The 18,725-nt window shown below is 54.0% G+C and overlaps 1 protein-coding gene across 8 annotated transcripts in view; it reads left to right on the top strand.

The window, feature by feature from the left end:
• Positions 1-15,916, top strand: part of TRABD2B (TraB domain containing 2B) — a 254,575-nt gene extending 238,659 nt beyond the window's left edge. For 2 of the 8 annotated variants that reach the window (XM_053575780.1, XM_053575781.1), the window contains exons 5-6: positions 7,212-7,484; positions 15,433-15,916. In XM_053575780.1, the coding sequence (XP_053431755.1) occupies positions 7,212-7,484; positions 15,433-15,785 (626 nt within the window). In that variant the 3' untranslated portion in view covers positions 15,786-15,916. Of the gene's footprint in view, positions 1-4,143; positions 4,235-7,211; positions 7,485-8,551 lie in introns of all 8 variants that reach the window. The other 6 variants (XR_008376864.1, XM_053575782.1, XM_053575785.1 and 3 more) reach the window with 6 other exon arrangements.
• The last annotated feature ends 2,809 nt before the right edge of the window (positions 15,917-18,725 follow it).

Below are 18,725 nucleotides of genomic sequence, written 5' to 3'. Positions count from 1 at the left end.
TGGAGCTTTGCCGAGAACCCATAAAGTGCTATGACCTGAGAAACTGGGGACCTGCTTCATGTGGTGGGGCTAAGTGGCTCTGTCTTTTTTTCAGCTGTCTGACCCTAGTGAAACAATTACTCTGGGTTGAAGTCTCAGCTGTGGAGAAATACCAGCAATTAAGTCACACACCCCCACCACCACACACACACACAAACACACACACACACACACAGAGGCAACAATTGGAAAAGGAAAATCAAACCTTCCTACAAATACACACCCAGGGTACCACTTGGATAGTCCTCAGGTGATTGGCTCGGTTCAAAAGGTCCAAATCAATTGTCTCAGTCAGCCCCTGCCTCAGGTGGGAGAGTTTAAATGTCTCTGGCAACTAGATCACAGGGATCTGATGACAACTCAAATATGACTTGCTCCACTGCTCCATGAGGTCAGGAGGACCCACCCAGCTAATAGATTAGTCTGGAAAGGTTGATGCCTCTTTCCCCACCTTGCACCTCTGTCACACCCAGTCACTGATAACCCCACAGGGCTGTGAACCAATTGCCTCCAATGAGCAGATACTCCAGGTGTTTGCACCTGCCTGAATCACAAGGAAATCTATGGCTCCTCAGCAGGCCGCTGCTTTCTGCCACTATGCGGCAGGGGGAGGTGAGGCCTGACAACCTTGGGTGCTTGATGGAGGCTGGGGCTGTTCACTCAGTTCCAGACCCACCCCTGATTGATGTTACTGACAGAACAGAACAACTTTGCAGAATTTGTTTCTGTCCCTGCTAAATTCCCCTGCAGAAGAGAAGCTGTTTTGAGTTCACAGAACCTGTTCCTCAGGCCCTGTATGTGCCACTATCCAGTCTCAGCTATAGTTTGTATTCGCAGCACAGTTACCTGTCAGTTCCAGCCTCTGCCTGCCCTCCTTGTTTAGGCTGATGATCCTCTGGGGGCCGGGTGTGTCTTAGGCTCAGTAAAGCAGTCCTCTGGGTCAGCCCCGCCATGGGGAATCAGCCAGCTCTGTGCTAGTGCCCATGTTCCACCAAGGCCAGTACCATCTCAGTCAAACCCTTTACTCACAGGGCCTGCATTTCCGTCCCAGATCTGTTCCACCAGTGGTTGCCACCTGAGAAGATGCCCAGCCTCCTCTGGTTGCCCAGAGAGACAGGGGGTGTGATTCTGGAATATCCAGGGGTGAGCCCTATCATTGTCAAAAATGGCTGCTGCTCTGTGCCTGGGGGCACCGCTGCTCCTGTGTGGTTCCCTTGCAGACAACCATCCTCTCCTCACTCCCGTGCCACAGAATCAGCACTGACCAGCAGCAGTTCAGGCTCTGTCCACACCCAAGAATCTGGACTCCTGGTGGACAGGCCTCCAGACCTCAAAGTGAGAGTGGAGGGCAGTCCTGGGAGCTCAGAATTGCAGTAGAGAATATATACAGTTTTACACAGTTTTATGCCTGGCAGGAGAGTGCCATGGCACCCTAGTAGCGGAAGCAGGTCCAGTTTTTAGAGGGTCTCTCCCGTGGAGTTTAATGGGAGGACTTTTGAACTCTGCTCATTTGTTTATGGGGTACTCCGAGCCGTTCTCATGGGGAAGGGGACTCTGTCCACTTGGTGATGGATTTTGTACCTTTTGTTTGTGTGCTTGGGGTCGCAGCTCACCTCAGCAGGGTTGATGTGCATTCTTCAATCTTCTCTCTTGGTGCAGCTCTAATCCAATAGGTTACTTGCTAAATTTCTGTCCTTTAATTCTTCTGGACAGGAGCCTCTGTGGAAAGCTGGCTTCAGTCAGCCATCTTGTCTCTGCCCCCTACATCTAGACTTTTCCAACGGACATTCACTCCTCCTGCCTCAAGGCCTTTAGTGCTACCCCAAGGAGTTTGTCAAAGGGCTGCAGGCCCATTTGACATACAAGAAAACTGAGGCTATTGTCAGGGAAGCTGCTTGATCACAGGCTGAAGGGGAGACTCAGAACCTTGGCAGGAGCCTGGGTCTTCTGTCCTCAATAGCACTAAGTCGGGGCCAGAACAGGAAGGGCCTGTTCATGGCTGTGTTGTCCATATCTCTTCCTGTTAGCCTCCCAAACATGGCTGTGTACCTCCTAGCCTTTGCACTTGCTGTTCCCTACCTGGAACACACCACCCTTACCCCTTATCCCCGCCCCCAGGCAACCCACTCCCATCCTCACCTGGCTAGCTCTTATCCCACGCTGCAGCTGGCAATGCCCCCACCAGGGAGTCTGCCCACACTGAAGGCTGGCATGCATGCCTCCTGTGGGCCCCTCAATCTCCTGTGCTTGCTTTAGCATCAGACTTAGTACCTGGGTCCTGAGAGCCTGACCTTGGAGGACATTACTTTTTACCACTGTCGGGTAAGATAGGCACTCAGTTGGTGATTGGTAAACAAATGAAATGAGCAGGTGGGGAAAGAAAGGGAAAGAGGAAGGGCAGAGACCCCATTAGGGTCTCTGAAGTCAAACAAAAACCTTCCCCCACAGACTCTGAGAGCTCGAGGAGCCCACGGGCATTATGCAGCCCAATCCGCCCTCTTACACAGTAAGAAAGGGAGGGCATTAGCCAGTACCTAAGTGTCCAAGGCCTCAGAGTGAGTATAGTGGATGCTGGACTGGACCTTGCTGGCATTCCCCGCCCAGTGATCTTTCCCAATGATCCTCAGATGAGACTCCAAGAACTATGACAGGCCAGCAAGATGAAGGTCTTGTGCTGGGGGACCTCCTAGGGAGTCTTGAAACCAGCAATGAGACTGGCCAGGCCAGAGGGCTGCAAGGTCTGTCCCTCTGCTCTGGCCATCGTGAGGTCCCAGCTTGGCTCCATCTGCTGGGAGCATCTGTGTTCCCGAAGGACTTGTCAGCTTTCTGTTCTCCTAAACCTCCCCAGGGCTGTCAGCATTCTGACCTTCAGCTTCCACCTGTCATCGCCTGTCACAGGCAATTAGAGGAACAGAGGAGGCATTTTCCCCTAGGGTCTGGGATGAACAGTGAACGGGAGGGGAGAGTACTGCCCTAGTGAGTGGGGCCGCAGGGCAGAGCCACAGCTGGGAGGGCCCCAGGGGCCCTGGGCAAGCACCCAGCCTCCCTGCTCTGCCCACATCAACCAGGTGGAGGAGACCAAGACCAAGGAGGCAGAAGGGCATCTGTGGGTGCTGACTCCCAGCAGCGACTGAGACTGAGTCCAGTCACTGGCCTCCCCTGTGCCCTCGGACCTTGTGCCTGCATCCCAAGGAAGGAGGCTGATTTCCACTCTTACGGGCCCTGGACTAAACTGATTCATTTCTTTATTGACAGTGTCTAGCACAAAGCTGGTTGCAGAACAGGTGTGTCATGAATGTTCATTGCATGAGTGAGGAGTGGGTGGGGGCATGAGATGGAAACAAGCCCTGCCCTCCCCCTCCAGACACCTCTGCAGGGTTCAGTTCTGTGTTGGTACCTCCTTCAGGCCACTGTCAGTGTCTGCTGGACCCTATAATCAGTGGGGTTTTTTTGGTCTCCCCCGAAAGGATCTTACCCCTCAATCAATCCTCAGTGTCCATCCCAGGACCTGGGCCATAGGGTGTGCTCAGTAAATGGTGGATAGAAGAATATATGAATTCTGGGGTCCAGCAGCATGTGCAGAGCCTGCGCAGGGCAGTGGTGGTGCAGTCTTTGCCCTGTGGGATCCTGGGGAACAGACCCACATGGACACACCTGACTCCCATGCTAAGGGAGGGAGGCCTTATGAAGATGAACTGTTGATTGGCTGGAGACCTGAGGGCTTTGGGGAGCTGGCCTTGTTTGACACCTGGATGCCTGGAGAGTCAGAGGTGTCCAGTGGTGGGAGGCACTAGGAGCCCTTACTGCAGGCCACTGTTCCCTATAATCCTCACAAACCCTGAAGCTTGCTATTCCAACCATTCCTACCTTACAGATGAGGAAACTGAGGCATGGGGAGATACAGCTAGTGAGCAGCAGAGCCTGGATTGGACCCAGGCAGGGTGGCACCAGGACCACTCTTGTCCCCTGTGCCACGCTGCCTCTCAGGGCATCTGGGGCCTTGACTCTGATCACTGGTGCAGATAAACACTGGGATGGCCCGGCTGTCCATGGTGGCTGGTGGCCTGGCATGTGGCTGAGCCTGTGCTGTCTCTTGTGTTCCAGGTCACTTTTTGGGAAACAACACAGTCATAGACATCCTGCGGCAGGCAGGGCTGGAGGTGGACCACACACCTGCAGGGGAGGCCATCCAGAGGTGAGCAGCGGAGCCTCTGGGGTGTCTTGGGGCTGACTGGCCCTGCCTGGCCACATGCCTCCTACTCAGACCTAAGGTGTGGGGCCATGAAGAAACCTCTGGTGAGGTGGGGCCATAAGGGGCAGGTATGACCAGGCACCACGAGTGGAGAGGCTGGACTGGAGGCAGGAGATGGGGAAGGAGGTTGATGAGTCATGTGACCAGAGGTACCCACAGGGCCAAGGCATGGCAGTGGGTGCAGCATTCAGATTGGAGGAATGCTTAGGATTGAAGACGGGTGGGTTAGGGTTGGGGGGAGTGAAGCCTGGAGGACTGGGTGGCTGCCCCTGGCCCTCAGTGGAGATGGAGGTGAGGGAAGATGAGCAGCTGCCTGGCCTCTCCCTTGGGTCGAGCCTTCTCCTTCGCTGCCTCCAGCCATGCCCGCCCCCTTGGCTTTCCTGCCAGGCCCATCCACTGTGCTCAGGGAGCTGCCGCAGCCCTACTCTATTCCTGTGGTGTTTCCTGTATGCCCCCCATAGTCTGGGAGCTGCCCGAGGACAGGGACCAGCTCAAAACTTCTGCTGGTCCACAGTGCCAGCACCATCACCAGGCTGGGTAGGTCGGAAGTGTCACTGAGAGCTGGCTCAGGTTCTGGACAGCCTGGGGGATTCAGTGTGGCCCATGCCCCAGCCATAATAGAGGAACCTTCCTTATCAGCCTGCAGGGCAGCCACAGTATTATTCCAGCCCCCATCCCTGACATCAGAAAACCCAGAGTTTGAAAGAAGCTTGAGTAATCATAGCCAATATTTATTGCTGCTCGCATTGTACTGGGCTCTAAGTGTTTTTAACTTGCAGTCCTCACAACAACCCTGCATGGTAGGATCTGTGAGTAACCCCTTACCACTGAGAAGTCAGAGACCCAGAGGGGTCAAGTCACTTGCAGAAGGACACAGTGTAAGTGGTGGTGTGGCTCTGAGGCCTGCCTGGGCTCCTAGCCACACCTTTTACTCATTCTGGAGGTGGAGTGGGGTGGGGACTTCAGAAAGGCCAAGACTTTGCTCTTCAGAGACAAGGCCTGGGTCACCTAGAGAAAGGCAAGGCTTATGGGGTCCTACAGAGCACTGAGCCACCAACTTCCTAGCTCTTCTCTGGCTCTATGGCACTTCCAGAGGATCTTATAAGCCCGCACATTGGGGCTCCATCCCAGCCTCCCATCTCTTCTCATCTTCTGAATCAAAATGACAACACTGCTCTTCCTGCCTAAACTATTTGAGCCCAGCACAAATCAGTTTGTATCAGGGACCAGGTGAGGGGGGGAGCAAGTGTCTGACAGATGGGGGTTCCAAGGTAGCCTCGGAGACAAGGCATTCCTAAGTTCCCCTCTCTCCCGTCGCAATACCCCTCGCCCTCATCTTGGAATCCCCAAGGACCTTCCCCTTGAAGCCATTGTGTCTGGCCAGACCAGGGCAGGAGAGGAGAGGCAGGCTGGCTGGTGAGGCTGGGGAACTTCTTATTCATCTCGGAGCCCAGGCATTAGAGCAGGGGGCTCCTGCGACTCCCCTGCAGGCTCTCTCTGAGGGCTCTCAGCCTTAGTCTGCTGCACGGGGAGCAGGAGAGCTGACGGGGTAGGGGCGACAGGGGTGCTGAGGAGGCTCCAACAATAAAAGCTGGCCCTGGCCACAGGTGCTTCCTGGGTCTCTCTTTTTGTCTGACTGTTTTAAACGATCTCTCCAGCAGCTGCGCATCTCCCGGCAGCCTGGATCCTAGGAATCTGAGGGTTGCCATGGGAGCTGAGGCAGCAGAGGCTGAGAGAATGCCCTTTATTCCATCAAGAAGGGGAAGCTCCTCGCCCATCGTGCAGCAGGAGAGTAGACTGGGAAGGCAGGCCACTGCTGTCTTGGGTACTACCTCATCGCTCAGACACAATTCCCAAGCCATTCCCTATCCTCTTCCCAGGGTCAGAGGGCCCCCAAAAGGAATTCTCTTGGGACAACAGAAAGGAAAGACTCAAAGGGAGAAAAGTAGAGGATGTTCCCAGGCTAAGAGGCGCATGTGTGTAACTCTGAATGGGATGTCACAAATGGCATTTTAGTGCCTGCCTGACAGCCAGGTCTATTTTCTTGTTGGCCAACATCAAAGAGAGGCTTATTGTGCCAGGCACTGTACTCAGACCTCATGTCATACATCCTCATGACAACAAAGCAGGTGGTATTATTACTCCGTTCTGTAGCCAGCTGCTGCCGAGCTGATTGAGTCACTTGCTCTTAGTCGCATGGTCTTACATTTCAGGGCTAGGCTTTGAGCATACATCAGTCTACCTCCAGCTTGGTCTCTGAGTCCTTAAGGCTGTCCTGCTTCCCCTGAGAAGGTACATGGTAAATGTGTTGTTGCGGTGGTTGCTGCAGTACCCCTGTTTTCCAGAGCAAAAGACTGAGGCACAGCAAAGTTAGGAACTCACCTAAAGTCTCCACACCACAATTGTTGAACGATTGAGACCCCAACCAAGATCATACATGCCCCACAGACCTGCCCAGGGCTTGCTCCCTCACCTCCTGCCAGTCTGGGCTCAAATGTCACCTGCCAGTGATCAGACCACCTTCCCCTGCCATCACGCCCCAATCCATGCTCTCACACCTGCTTTATTTCGTCCTTGGCACTTGTCACCACCTGCCATCCTCTGTTTCACTCTCTGTCTTCCGCATCGGAATACAAGCTCTGGAGGGCAGAGGTGATGTCTGTTTCCGTTGTGCTGACACCTGCCTCCTAGGCAAGGTCTGGAGCAGGGGAGGGGCTCAGTAGATACTTACTGACTAAATACATGAAAGGATGAGTCAAAGCTCCATCTCTCAGCTCCAAAACATGGCCCTCCCGGGTTACTGTCACCAGGCCCGGCACCCTGGTATCTTCTCCTGCCATGACAACTCTCACACTGGGTTGTACCCCCTGCCACACGAACGGCACGCTCCAACGTGCGTGCTCCGTGTGCTCCCTTCCAGCCCTGCTGCCCGGAGCCCAGCGCCCACTCCTGAGGGGACCTCGACCAGCCCAGCCCCGGCAACTCCAGCCACTGCCATCCCCACAGTGCCCTCAGCGACCCCCACAGCCCTGCCGGAGGAGGAGGAGGACCCAGCCCTGTCCCCACACCTCCTGCTCCCTGACAGCCTCAGCCAGCTGGAGGAGTTTGGCCGGCAGAGGAAGTGGCACAAGAGGCAGAGCACGCACCAGCGGCCCCGCCAGTTCAACGACCTCTGGGTCCGCATCGAGGACAGGTGAGTGAGAGGCAGGTCTTCCCGGGGTGCCTGCACCTGGCGGCCTACCTGGGGTCCCCTCAGCGGGGCATGCTTTCGCCAGGCCAGGCCGACCCTGAGGAAGCTTGGCAGGTGGGGATCTGTGGGGAAGCTACAGGGCTGGTTCCTGCCGTTCACAGAGGAGCTCAATGTCATCTTGCAGGGTTTATACAGCACATTCGCATCTGATCTTTCTGTTTTCTCAAAACAAGAGAAAGGATAATTCTCTTCATTTGAAAGAAGCTTCCTATAGGTCAGCGGTTCTCAACCTATGGGTCGAGACCCACAGGAACTGTATTAAAGGGCTGCGGTTGGAAGGTTGAGAACCACTGCTCTAGGTGCAGTAGACAGAAGTCTGCTTTGCGTTTTGCTTTCCTGGGATGCCCCTGGTGTGTGCAAAGTGGGCTCCAGTTGTCCCATGGACTGGAGGTGAAACTTGGAGAAAATGGAGCAGCCTGGCTATGCCAAAAGGCCAGGGGTTCCCTGGGCCTTGGAGGCCTGGGTAGATGAGGCCATGGCAAGGAGGCTGCAGCAGGGACCCTGTTCTGCAAGAGAGTTGGGACAGATAGTGACCAAGCCCTTGATACTGTGAGCTCTGTCTTGCAAGTGGATGGGAAACTTGTGATAAACCTGGTTGAAATGGGCAGGCACAAAAATTATTCTAATGTACTAAGACCCCTCTGTCTTCTTCCTATATACTCCTCCAACAGTTTACACCACCTCCCTTGCCTGTTTGTCACCAAAGCTCCTGCCATCCCCAGGATGCTGTTTTTATGCCTTGGCCTAAAGGTTTCAAAACAGAGCAGTCTCTCTAGATTCCATTTTAGGGCAGGAATGTCCACATTTGGGGAACAGTGATGCCAGAGCACTGGCAATGATACAGGGTGTAAGTGAAATGGTGGCCCAGCCCTGGACATGGCTCTCCCAGTACTGGGCCCTGGGAGTCTCAGAGTCTACATATGGATCCTTTAAAGATCACCATCCAGGACATTCCTTAGCAAACCTGAAGAGAATCACATTGGGTACTTGTTCAATAAACAAATTTCCAGGTCCTGCTGCAGACCTCGTGGATCAGAATCTGCAGGACAGAGGCCTGGGAATCCGGATGTTGAAAAATGTGCAGCTGGAGATTCTTCTGGGCACTGGGAAACACTGACTCAGCTCTGCCTTTATAAATGGTGAAAGAGTGGGAGAGGGCTTGCCCAGGGTCACAGGAGGAGTCAGGGGCTGCCTCTTGCACTTTGCACTTCATGAATTCCCTACAGCCAGGTCTCTGAGCCATTGACAAAAGGTGCATGTCGTCCAGCCCACTGTCATGAAGTGCATGGTAAGCACTTACCCTGTCCGGCAAGTAAGAGGAGAGCTTATTGATCCTTGGGCTTTGGTCTCAAAGTGCCTGACTTGGGTTACTGGGATACGTCCTTCTGCAGAGCCCTCACAGCCCTGCCTTGCCAAGGCAGAGGCGTTGCTATAGATATATTGGCTATGACACATTTAGGTCATGCACCCAGCATGGGCACCCCTGTCCAACTGGGAGCGAGGGCGTAGAGTTACCAAGAACAACATCCTTCAGCAGCGGGAAGGGCTTGCAGGCTGCTAGGGAGGCTCAGGGCAAATAAAGGTGCTGGCAGCCCATTAAGAGCTCCAATTAGGCGGGTCACTCAGAGCCCTGATCAACACGCCAGGAGACCAGGAGACGAGGCCAATGGTGGGGCCAACTCTTGGGGTGATAGGAGGCGGGCTGTCACCCCCAGCCACAGACTCCCCAACCCCTAACCATGTCTGAATGGTAAATTTCTGCAAATGACTCCAAAGGGCTTCCTTCTCACAACATGTAGTTCAGAAACACAGAGCCTGATTTCAGGAGAAGAAAATAGCTTTCATTGGCAAGAGAGGAGCCCCTTCTCCATCCCAACAGGTAAATAGAGGTTGGCAAACTTTCTTCCATCGGGTTAGGGTTGCAGAAGAAAGTTTCCTTGGACAGGCAGCTTGGTGGGTAAGTTTTTCGCTGCTTCTTGGGGAAGCAGGTCCTGAGGCCCTGAGCCCCCTGAGAGGCCCAGATGCAAAGTATGGCCTGTTGTTCCTGGGGGACTCACTGCACCCTCCTAGGGTCCCTAAGTTTCCTTTTTTCTGAGAGGGAACAGAGGAGACCTCCTGGGGGGTTACCTGGGGCCCATTTATAGCTCTTTTAACAAGACCACTTTCCTTAGAGCTTTAATTTCATTCCAACTTTTCTCATTTTCTACTCGTAACCCTCACTGGAGTTCCCCCTCCCCCGTCACCTTTGCCAGCACATCCAGCACCTGTGATCCTACAGCAGGATCCTCAGGGTCTCCTGGCCCTGAGTCTCACCCTCAGGCATCGCCCATCAGCCTGAGATCCTGCAAGTGCCTCTGCCACATACAAGGCCATCCCCTCCTCTCACCTCATCCAGCACCCTTGAACCTCACCAGGTTCCTCACTCCTCTCTCTCCTGGGGCTGGGGTGTCAGTGGACATTAGTCGAGTTCCCCCACTATACCAGGGACCCCTGTCCTTATACTGTCAGGAAGGTTTTACACAAGGAATAGACCTGGCAGATGAGGTAACTTGCCTGTGAGAGATCACACAGAGAGGTGTCCAGGCCAAGGGTCCCCATCATCATCCACCATCATGTGCCTACCCTTCCCGCCCTCTCTGGGGACCAGATCTGGGTTGGACTGCTCCAGGGTGCCAGAATGAATGGGAGAAGGAGGGAGAGAGCTCGGGATGCGGCCTGTGCATGCCTGACCCAGCACCACCTGGAGCAGGCTGGCCTCCCTCGCCCCTCATTACCCGAGATGTAAACACACACCAGAGGAAGTTTAGAGAAGCAGCAGCCCATGGCAGAATGATTTATGGGGACCCATGGAAAGGGCGGAGCATGTGTCTGAGCAATGGCAGAGCATTCCCCTAGATCTGAGAGCCAGAGGCAGGGCCAGACAGGGCCGTGACCAGGGGCAAGCCAGGACAGAGGTTATTCCTATGCAACAGGAGACCCATGGCAAGCCTTCACTTTCTCCTTCGATGCAGGTAGGGCCTTGACTGCTCTCTGGAGGTCATGCCAGCTCTTATTCTCCAAGTCCACACCTGGCTTGGGAAGGGGGGCATTGCATGAATGAGGGGCCAGGGGGCTGGGCATGACCCAAAGCAGGGCACAAAAATGTAACACAGAGCCTTGGTGGGTGCCACCAGGCAGAGGTGGGGCTGCAGGACACACATGCACCAGGGGTCCTTGCCCCCTGAGCCTGTTTCTCCTGAGGTTTGAGCAGGCAGCCAGGGCCTTTAAAGAGGGGCGGAGACACAGACTTCCTGCTCCTAGGGGTGGGGTGGCTCTGTGCACCTCCTGCTGGCCTGTTCTTTGTGCCCCCAGTTTCCCAAGATCTGGTTCCTCCCAGTGTGGCCAGGCCTTCTACTGGGAAGGTCAGGGATGGTCAGAGTCTCCACATGAGGCCCAGACTCCACTAAATTAGAGGCAAAAGATGCCCCATGAGAAATAGGAAGAAGAATCATCCAATGAGTAAAAACAGACAAATTCAGGAAGAGTACGGGTTCAAATCCAGCCCCTCTCCATACTTGCTTTGGGGTTTAGAGATCAAGAGAGATGGTGCTTGCAAGCTTTCAGCTGGCGTCAGACTCTAGTAAGTCTTAGTAATGGTGTGGCTTGTGCTGATGCCTGTGACTTTCAGTCTGTGCCCCAGCAGGAAGCTGCTCAGCCACTGGGTGGGTGCTGTGAACCCCCCATAGCTTACCAGGAACACGTTGGGCATGTGCCGTGTTTAGTGCTGGTGAGGGACAGGAGCAGGAAGAGTTTTAGGTCATAGCCAAGGGACAATTGGCTCCTAGTATGGTGCCACTGAGAAAGCCTTGGAGCCACAGTCCAGAGATTCTACCTCAGCTTTCCTAAGTGACCTTGGCAAGTCCCATCCCCTCTCTGGGCCTCAGTTTTCTATCCCAGGACAGACAGGCCCTTCCACTTCTGGTCTGCTATGAAGCTATTTGAAAACAGATAGTTTTCCAGATAGTCTGCCTTGTGTCCATGAAAGAATTGGTCAGAAGTTGTCTGATGAGCCCAAGGGAGAGGTGAGGACATCCCCAACCCAGTAGATGAGGTGTACACAGGTGTGGAGGCTTGTAGGGCCCTGGAGATCTGCAGCTGCAGGCAAACTGAATGCTTTGGACCTCTGCAGCTGACCTGCTTGGCCCAAAGAGGCCGAGGCCCAGACCAGAATCACAACAGGATCCTCTAGCCCGATCACATCGAGGTCTCCATCACCTAGGCTCTATGTGCTTCAAACTCAGCCTCCCTATGTCTCCTTGAAGCACCAGCCTTGCTTCTCTGTGCTTTCCGCTTGGGCCTCCACTTTAGACCTGACTCTGACTTGTGCTGCTTAGAAACATTTTAAAGTCCTTCACTACAGAAATGGGGAAACTGAGGCCTAGAGGGCGGCGATTGCCCAAAGTCACATAGTGAATGAGAGACACAGTATAGGCTAGAGCAGGGCCTGTTGAGAGGCCCTTCCCCATGTGAGGGTCCCGGTCGACTCAGAGCAGACTCAGCCCCTTGGTGCCAGCCAGCTGCGGAGCCTGGAAACACACACACGGTGTTTGGTTTGGCTTCAAGGCTGCTTTGCCATGAGACAATTTTCCCCAGTGTGAGCCTGGGAGGAGATAGGAATCTGGACTGGGGAACTAAGCTTTGGGAACAGAGGTGGAGGGTGGGTATTTGGAGGGGCTGGTCCTCTGCCTCCCAGTCCTACCCCATTTCCAGAGACTCCTTCTAAGCAATAAGAACCCCGTGCAAGCTCCAAGGGGGGGGGTTTCAGCTTTGATTTTCAAAGTGTGAAAGAAAATACTTTTAGGAGCCTTGTGAGACTTAGTTTTCACAAATCCTAATTGGAGACATGTAGGACCAAGACTCCTATTTGGTTTTGCCTTCTGATGGGGGGCGGCCAATATCAGCCCGGTCCCCAACTCTGGGCATCTAAAGGGGCACACCAGCCTGCCCCCCTGGAGCCAGGCCTCCAAGCCTCCCAGCAGCCCAGGCTGAAATTGGGCAGCTGCTAGGAAGGAATTTTTATGGACTTCTTGTGCTGCGTGTGGGATCTTTGGGGGAGTTTTTTTGTTTGTTTGGTTGGTTGGTTTTTTGGTTTTATTTTTCTTTTCATTAGAAAAGAAAATGAGGAAAGAGGCTGAGATATTGACCCCTGCACAGTGCAAGCCCACTGTGCAGGGGTCAATATCTCAGAGCTGAAGCCTCAGTCTCTGACTCACGGGCTCCCCAGGCAGAGTTGCTCAGTCAGGAACCGCACCTTGGCGCAGCTCAGGAGAGACAGACTGCCCCCCGTGGACATCCTATCTCTTGCAAGAAACTAATGCTCTTCAAGCTCAACGTCCTCATCTTGGAAATGGAAATAATAATCCAGTGACACGCCAATAGCATCAAGCAGTGTCTGCTGGCACACAGTAAGTGCTCCATAAATGGACAGTGCGATTAGTGGGAGAGACACCGACCCAAAAATATTAATCATGATGCTAAAAATAACCAACTGCATCTAGCACTTTCTGTGTGCCAGGCACTGTTGTGAGCACTTTACGCATAGAAACCCATTCAAACTGTGTATAATAAACAGAGACCAGTGGCACAGTGAAGCCAGTAAGAAATGTACAAGGTTTGGAGGGAGGCTTAATACCCCAGGTGGCATTGGGGATTGGAGGACAAATCAAAGTAGGCCTCTCCAGGGGAAAACAGCAAGGCCGCAGGTGTGGCTGGAAGGACTGGGGTAGGGCAGGGCAGCCAGGCCACATCAGGCTGGCACCAGTGGGAGGCATTGCACGATTGATTTTATGAGTGAAGAAGGGTCTTGGCAGCCACCTGGCCAACCCCTCGGGTTACACATGCACACACTCTGCTCAGAAATGCCGTCCCTATGTCTTCTAGGTGGGACAGACTTTGCTCCCTTCTCTCCTGATAACTTCTCCGAGACTTCCTCAAGTCTCGTGATGTACAGGAGACCATGGTATATCACACCTGTAGATCCCAAGGTGAAAAGCACCTTGTGTGGGATGCAAGGGGTTCTTGTGTTCAGAGTACCTACCAGAGTAGGAGAGGGAGGGAGGGACAGGGCAGTGGGTCACTGGGTGCTCAAAGGCCATTTGGATGTTCACTCCCAAGCTGAGGTCCTACCCTGAGCCTTTGTGGAGGCAGATGTGTGCTCCCAGGCTGAGGCTGAGCATGGCCTCTGAGAGAGGAGTCCGGCCGAGACAAGGCTGAGCTCTGGTGCTGATGATTACAGACTCCAACCACTGTGATTATGGCCGGCTGTTAGAACCTCATGACCCAGGGAGATCCAAGGAGTAAGCAGCCTCTCGGAGAGCGAGGCAAGTGCTAGGGAGTGGGGCAGTGCCCCACACGGGGGCACCGAGGCTGCAGACCCCATGGAGACTGCCCTGCCCCATTTCTACCATCCCATCCCATGCCCTGACCAGGGAAGGGCAAGCTCCTGGCCCACCCATCTGAAAGGGAGCATCTGTGTACCCAGATCCTGGCCCCGCTGTGTGTCCTGCCTTGAGCAAGTTACCTAACTTCTTGTGCCTTAGTTTCTTCCTAAGTACAATGGAGATACCAACCGTCCCTCCCTCATAGTATTGTCATGAAGATTCAAGGCCAATGTATGACAAATGCTGTGCCAGGGACAGGGCTGCAGTGTCCCCTCTCCTGGGAGGCCTTCCTGGCCCTACACTGGGTCCAGGGACAGGGCTGCAGTGTCCCCTCTCCCAGGAGGCCTTCTTGCCCCTGCACTGGACGGGTTCCCTCTGTGTGCCTGCTGCCCAAAGGCAGGTTTGGCCATTGCCTCTGGGCCCAGCCTTTTCTTTACCTCCAGGCCCATCCCTCTGGTTCGTAGGTGTTCTGGCAGACTCCTGCCTTGGTAGCCCCTCTATGTTACATCATGGTCTTGTCCTTGCTCCCCCTTGGTCCCTGCCTAGCCCTCTCTCTCTTTGCGTATCCATTTCCTATTTGTCTCTTTCCCGGACTTGAGCCAGTAACCTGGTGCTGAGTCCCACGTGGGCCACCTTCTCCCTGCACGTGCTAGGCTCAGGTCAGCCTGCCAGCTCATGCCTATGCTTCATCTCCTTAGATTTTCCTCTGTCTCTGTCACACAAGCTTTCTTGAACCAAAAATTTCACCTGTTACCTCCAAAACTGGATTCTGTTTTTGTAAATTCATGAAGGACTGCAGCTTTCACTAAACACATCTGTGGTTGTGCAAAGTGAAGCAGACCCCAGGCTCCTGCCCCAGGGTCAGGCCGTCCCACTTTCCTCTATGACTGGCCACCACGTAGCCTCTCTGAGTTCAGTTTTCTTATTTATGGAAAGGGAGTGATGAGACCCATTTTGAAAGTTTGTCAGAAGGACCAGGAAAGTGCTGAACTGACAGTGGATGCTAAGTAAATCATGGTTACTATGATGAGGGCTGTGAAAATGGTGGGTCGCTTGCTCTGTTCTCTGTATATGTCAGCAGTGTGGGAGGGGAGAGCGCCAGGAGAGCAGGGCACCTGTGTAGGTGGGTGTGGGGGCTGACGGCACCCAAGAAGCCCCAGATCTAGCTCCTTCTTCACATTGATTCTTTCTGCCTGGGGCCCATTTTCTTGAGTGGTAACTCTTGAGACCTACAGCCCCCAGAGCCTGGCCCATCCTCAGGAGCCTGGCTCTGGAGGGTAAGTTTGGCCTCTGGAGCTCAGCCTAGCTGGCTTTCTGGCTCTAGCTTGCTTACTTTCTCTGCCCCAGTCCCTTGTTTTCTTCTCCATTTTATGAGAAAAAATGGATCTGATCAAGCTACAGCTGATCCCCAAGGCTTCTGCCCAGGACAAGGTTACCATCGGTCACACTGCCCTGTGTCTCCCCCTTTCTAGCACCAGCGCCTCGCCATCCCCACTACCCCTGCAGCCCACCCCCAGCACTGGGACCGCCAAGCCTCCCTTCCAGCTCTCAGACCAGCTCCAACCGCAGGACCCACCGGGACCCGCCAGCAGCGCAGCACCCAGCTGTTCACAGCCTGCCCTGGCCCTCCTCCCCACCATCGCTGCCGTCATTGCTGCCCACTTCCTGCTACACAGCCTGGGGCCCTCCTGACCTCAGCCGCCCCAGGCAGAGGAGCCAGCTGAGCCACACAAGGATCTGCGGCCACAGTCCACTGCTCCTGCCACCACTCCCAGGGGTGCCCGACACCTCAAGGGCAGGCCAGACGGGGTCAGTTAGAACATAGAGCTTTATTGTACCCAAGTTACATCTTCTTTTTTGTAGAAGGATCTTAATTTCCCATAGTGCTATGGGGCTCTTTTGTAAAATATGTGTCCATATTAAAAGAAGAAAAATGTATTTATTCTACCAATTAAACTATTTTTATGTGGCCTATGTTATAACCCCTTCATTAGTCCCAGTGGCGAGCCAGGAGGAAACCAAGGTTGCTGGGGCATCTGTGACCTCATGAGGACTGTAGCTCCAAGCTGGCTTCTCCTGGATCACCCACACCTCCTGGGTGTGGGTTTGGTTCTCCCACCATGGGGACCTCAGAGGGAGGGGCGGGAGGACAGACTTAGCTTTTGTGAATCTGGATTTGGGAACCAGAGGTCTGAATGCCTGCCCACTGTCCTCCCTTCCCCTGGATGCATCCCAGAGCCTGGGAAGATACTTTAGGGAAGACAATGCTGCTATTTTGACTCCCCTGAGTGCCTGTGAACTGGCCTGCAGAGGTCTCAGTAAGCGTTTCAGCCAAAGTGCTGGGGTGGGGTGGAGGGTGGAATTTTAGTGCCCAGGGAAGTTGTCCCCCAACCCCATGTAACAGGTGATTAAGTTGGATCCAAAGAGAGCAAGATTGACTGCCCAAGGTCATGCAGCAAATAGGGAAGTGAGGCCATGAATCCAGACCTCTGTGTGCTGGTGTCATCCATCCAACTTGGGGTGAATGATATGCTGTTGAGGTCACAGCTAAATCGAGCCAACGGGGCTGAAGGACAGAGTGGGCACAGAAGGGCAATGTCAGGGCCAGGCCCTCTCAGAGTCGTGTGGTAATAACAGTGGCAATGAGAACTGCCGTTTGTCCAAAGCCTGCAGCATGCCCGGCACTTTGCACACTCACTTCATCTCTGATCCTCATGCCAGCCCTGGGAGATGTGACTGTCCCCATTTTACAAATAAGAAGATAGAGTCCCAAAGAGATGAAGGGGCATGCTAAAGGTCCTTCAGCCAGGATGCAGCCCCAGATCAGTGTGATACAAAAGCAATCTTTGCCTCCTGGTCCACGTTCTGCCATGTTCTCCCTGCCAGGGATGCTACAAAGGAGGCAGATCTTACCCAACTGGGACCAGCACAAGCTTCTCGCTCCAGCAAAAGAGGCTCATATTAGGCCCTCTGGCCAAAGGGCTCTGGCAGCAGCATGTGCCACGTGTCCTGTGTCCTGACTTGTCAAGTCCTGGAGCCCATGATGGGCTTTCCTGCCAAATCAGAGGCTGGGGTGGGGCACAGCTACAGGGGCCTGAAGAGACAGGGCAGCCAATGGGGTCAGGCAGGCAACTGAGCCTCAAAGAGACTGGCCCAGCCCCTCTGCTCCACAAGGTGGCTGAGGAGACAGGACTAGCAGGCTGATTCCCAGTCCTAAACCCCATTTGGCTGGTGACTCACTGATCACACAGCCCTGGAACCTGAGAGGAGCCAGGTGGTAGTAAGAGTAATGTGGCCCAGAGAGAGGAGACGCTTCTCCAGGGCCGCACAGTTGGGTGGGAGCCCCGAGCCCCCCTGCCTCGCTGCACCTGGGCTCCCCTGGAAGGCTCGGGCAGCTCATCAGCCCCAGTGCCATCACGCCCAGCTTGGCAGCTGTCTGCCCTCGGAGACAGTACAGTTCTGGCAGCTCATGGGATGGTCAGGGGTTCCACAGGCATCTTGGAAGGCAGTTGAATTCTTTTCAGCTCAGCCCTGATGGACATGTCGGAGCATGAGACCCGACAGGAGCCTGGCTCTCTGCTTCAGAGGGTCCAGCCAGACCGCCCATGGGCACCACGCTCTAAACTGAACTTGACCCCAGCCAGGGCTGGAGTCATTTTATCATTGGCAAAAATGTGACTTCCTGTCTCTGAGAGGGAAGGGGTTTAGCTGACTTATAAAACAGTCTCAGAAGTTGGACATCAAACGGTTCGTGCAGAGCGCTATTTGAATGAGATAAGTGTAAAGGAATTAGAAACACACAGGCCAGATTCCCTTCTGTTTGGGGCAGAGTATGGCATGAGGTATATTGAGATAGAGCTTGAGGTTCATTAAAGATGAAGCATTTGGATAAACAGTACAGGCACCTGACTGTGTGCCCAGATCTGTGCCAGGCACGGAGCCAAAAAGGGTAAACTAATGCAGTGTGTAATTACTGAGCACACGCAATGCCCAGCTCTGTATTGGAGCTGAATCTACTCACCTTTCCTGGCCTAGTGGAACTCAGTAGCAGGATAGGCCAAGCAGCCTGGTCCTGGGTTATACCATCCCAGCTCCTGACTTCAAGTCCCAATCTTTCTCAGCTCCCTCCTCTGGGCAAGTTGGGGGATTCTAAACTCTCCCTTAAGCAAACATTCAATTGTATAAAGAAAGATGTCTGGACTGACTGATCAGGTAGACATGTGCCAAAGGGGAGCCAGAGCCCGTGTGGGTCAGACATCTGGAGCCAAAGTTCACTGGTCCCTGCAGACCATTGGCTGGCCAGGGGTCAAACGAACTCAACTTGTTGACTGATGTCCCCGAATTTCTGAGGCATAAACATGGGAATCTGCATGACTGAGGCATTTGAATTCTCTCATCCTCCAGAGAACCACCATTCTGTAAGCAGCCTCCCAGAACTTTGGAATGATCTGTCCACTGCTGCTAATATTCTTTCCAAAAATATTCTATACACCTAGCTTAATAAAATGCCCCTATTCCTCTGACAGCTTTGGGTACACACCTTAGGACTTTCCTGTTTGACTTTGAGGCAGGCCAGAAAGAAAGAATGGCTGAGACCCAACTGGTTAAGTGACCTGCTAAGGTTGGGCAGCATGCCTAGGTCCCCCATCTCTCGGGAAAGCGGGTTGTACAGTCAAGGGATTATCTGGGGAAGTCAGAGGGGCCTTGTCTCCTGGTCTTCCTCCAGGGGCTGGCCTGATGCAGCAGCAACCAGATTGAGGCGGGG

This window comes from Nycticebus coucang, chromosome 22 (assembly GCF_027406575.1).
Source record: "Nycticebus coucang isolate mNycCou1 chromosome 22, mNycCou1.pri, whole genome shotgun sequence".
In the NCBI taxonomy this organism is placed as follows: domain Eukaryota; kingdom Metazoa; phylum Chordata; class Mammalia; order Primates; family Lorisidae; genus Nycticebus; species Nycticebus coucang.
Note: the sequence above shows the minus strand (reverse complement) of the source record. Positions and strands in the feature narration are given on the sequence as shown.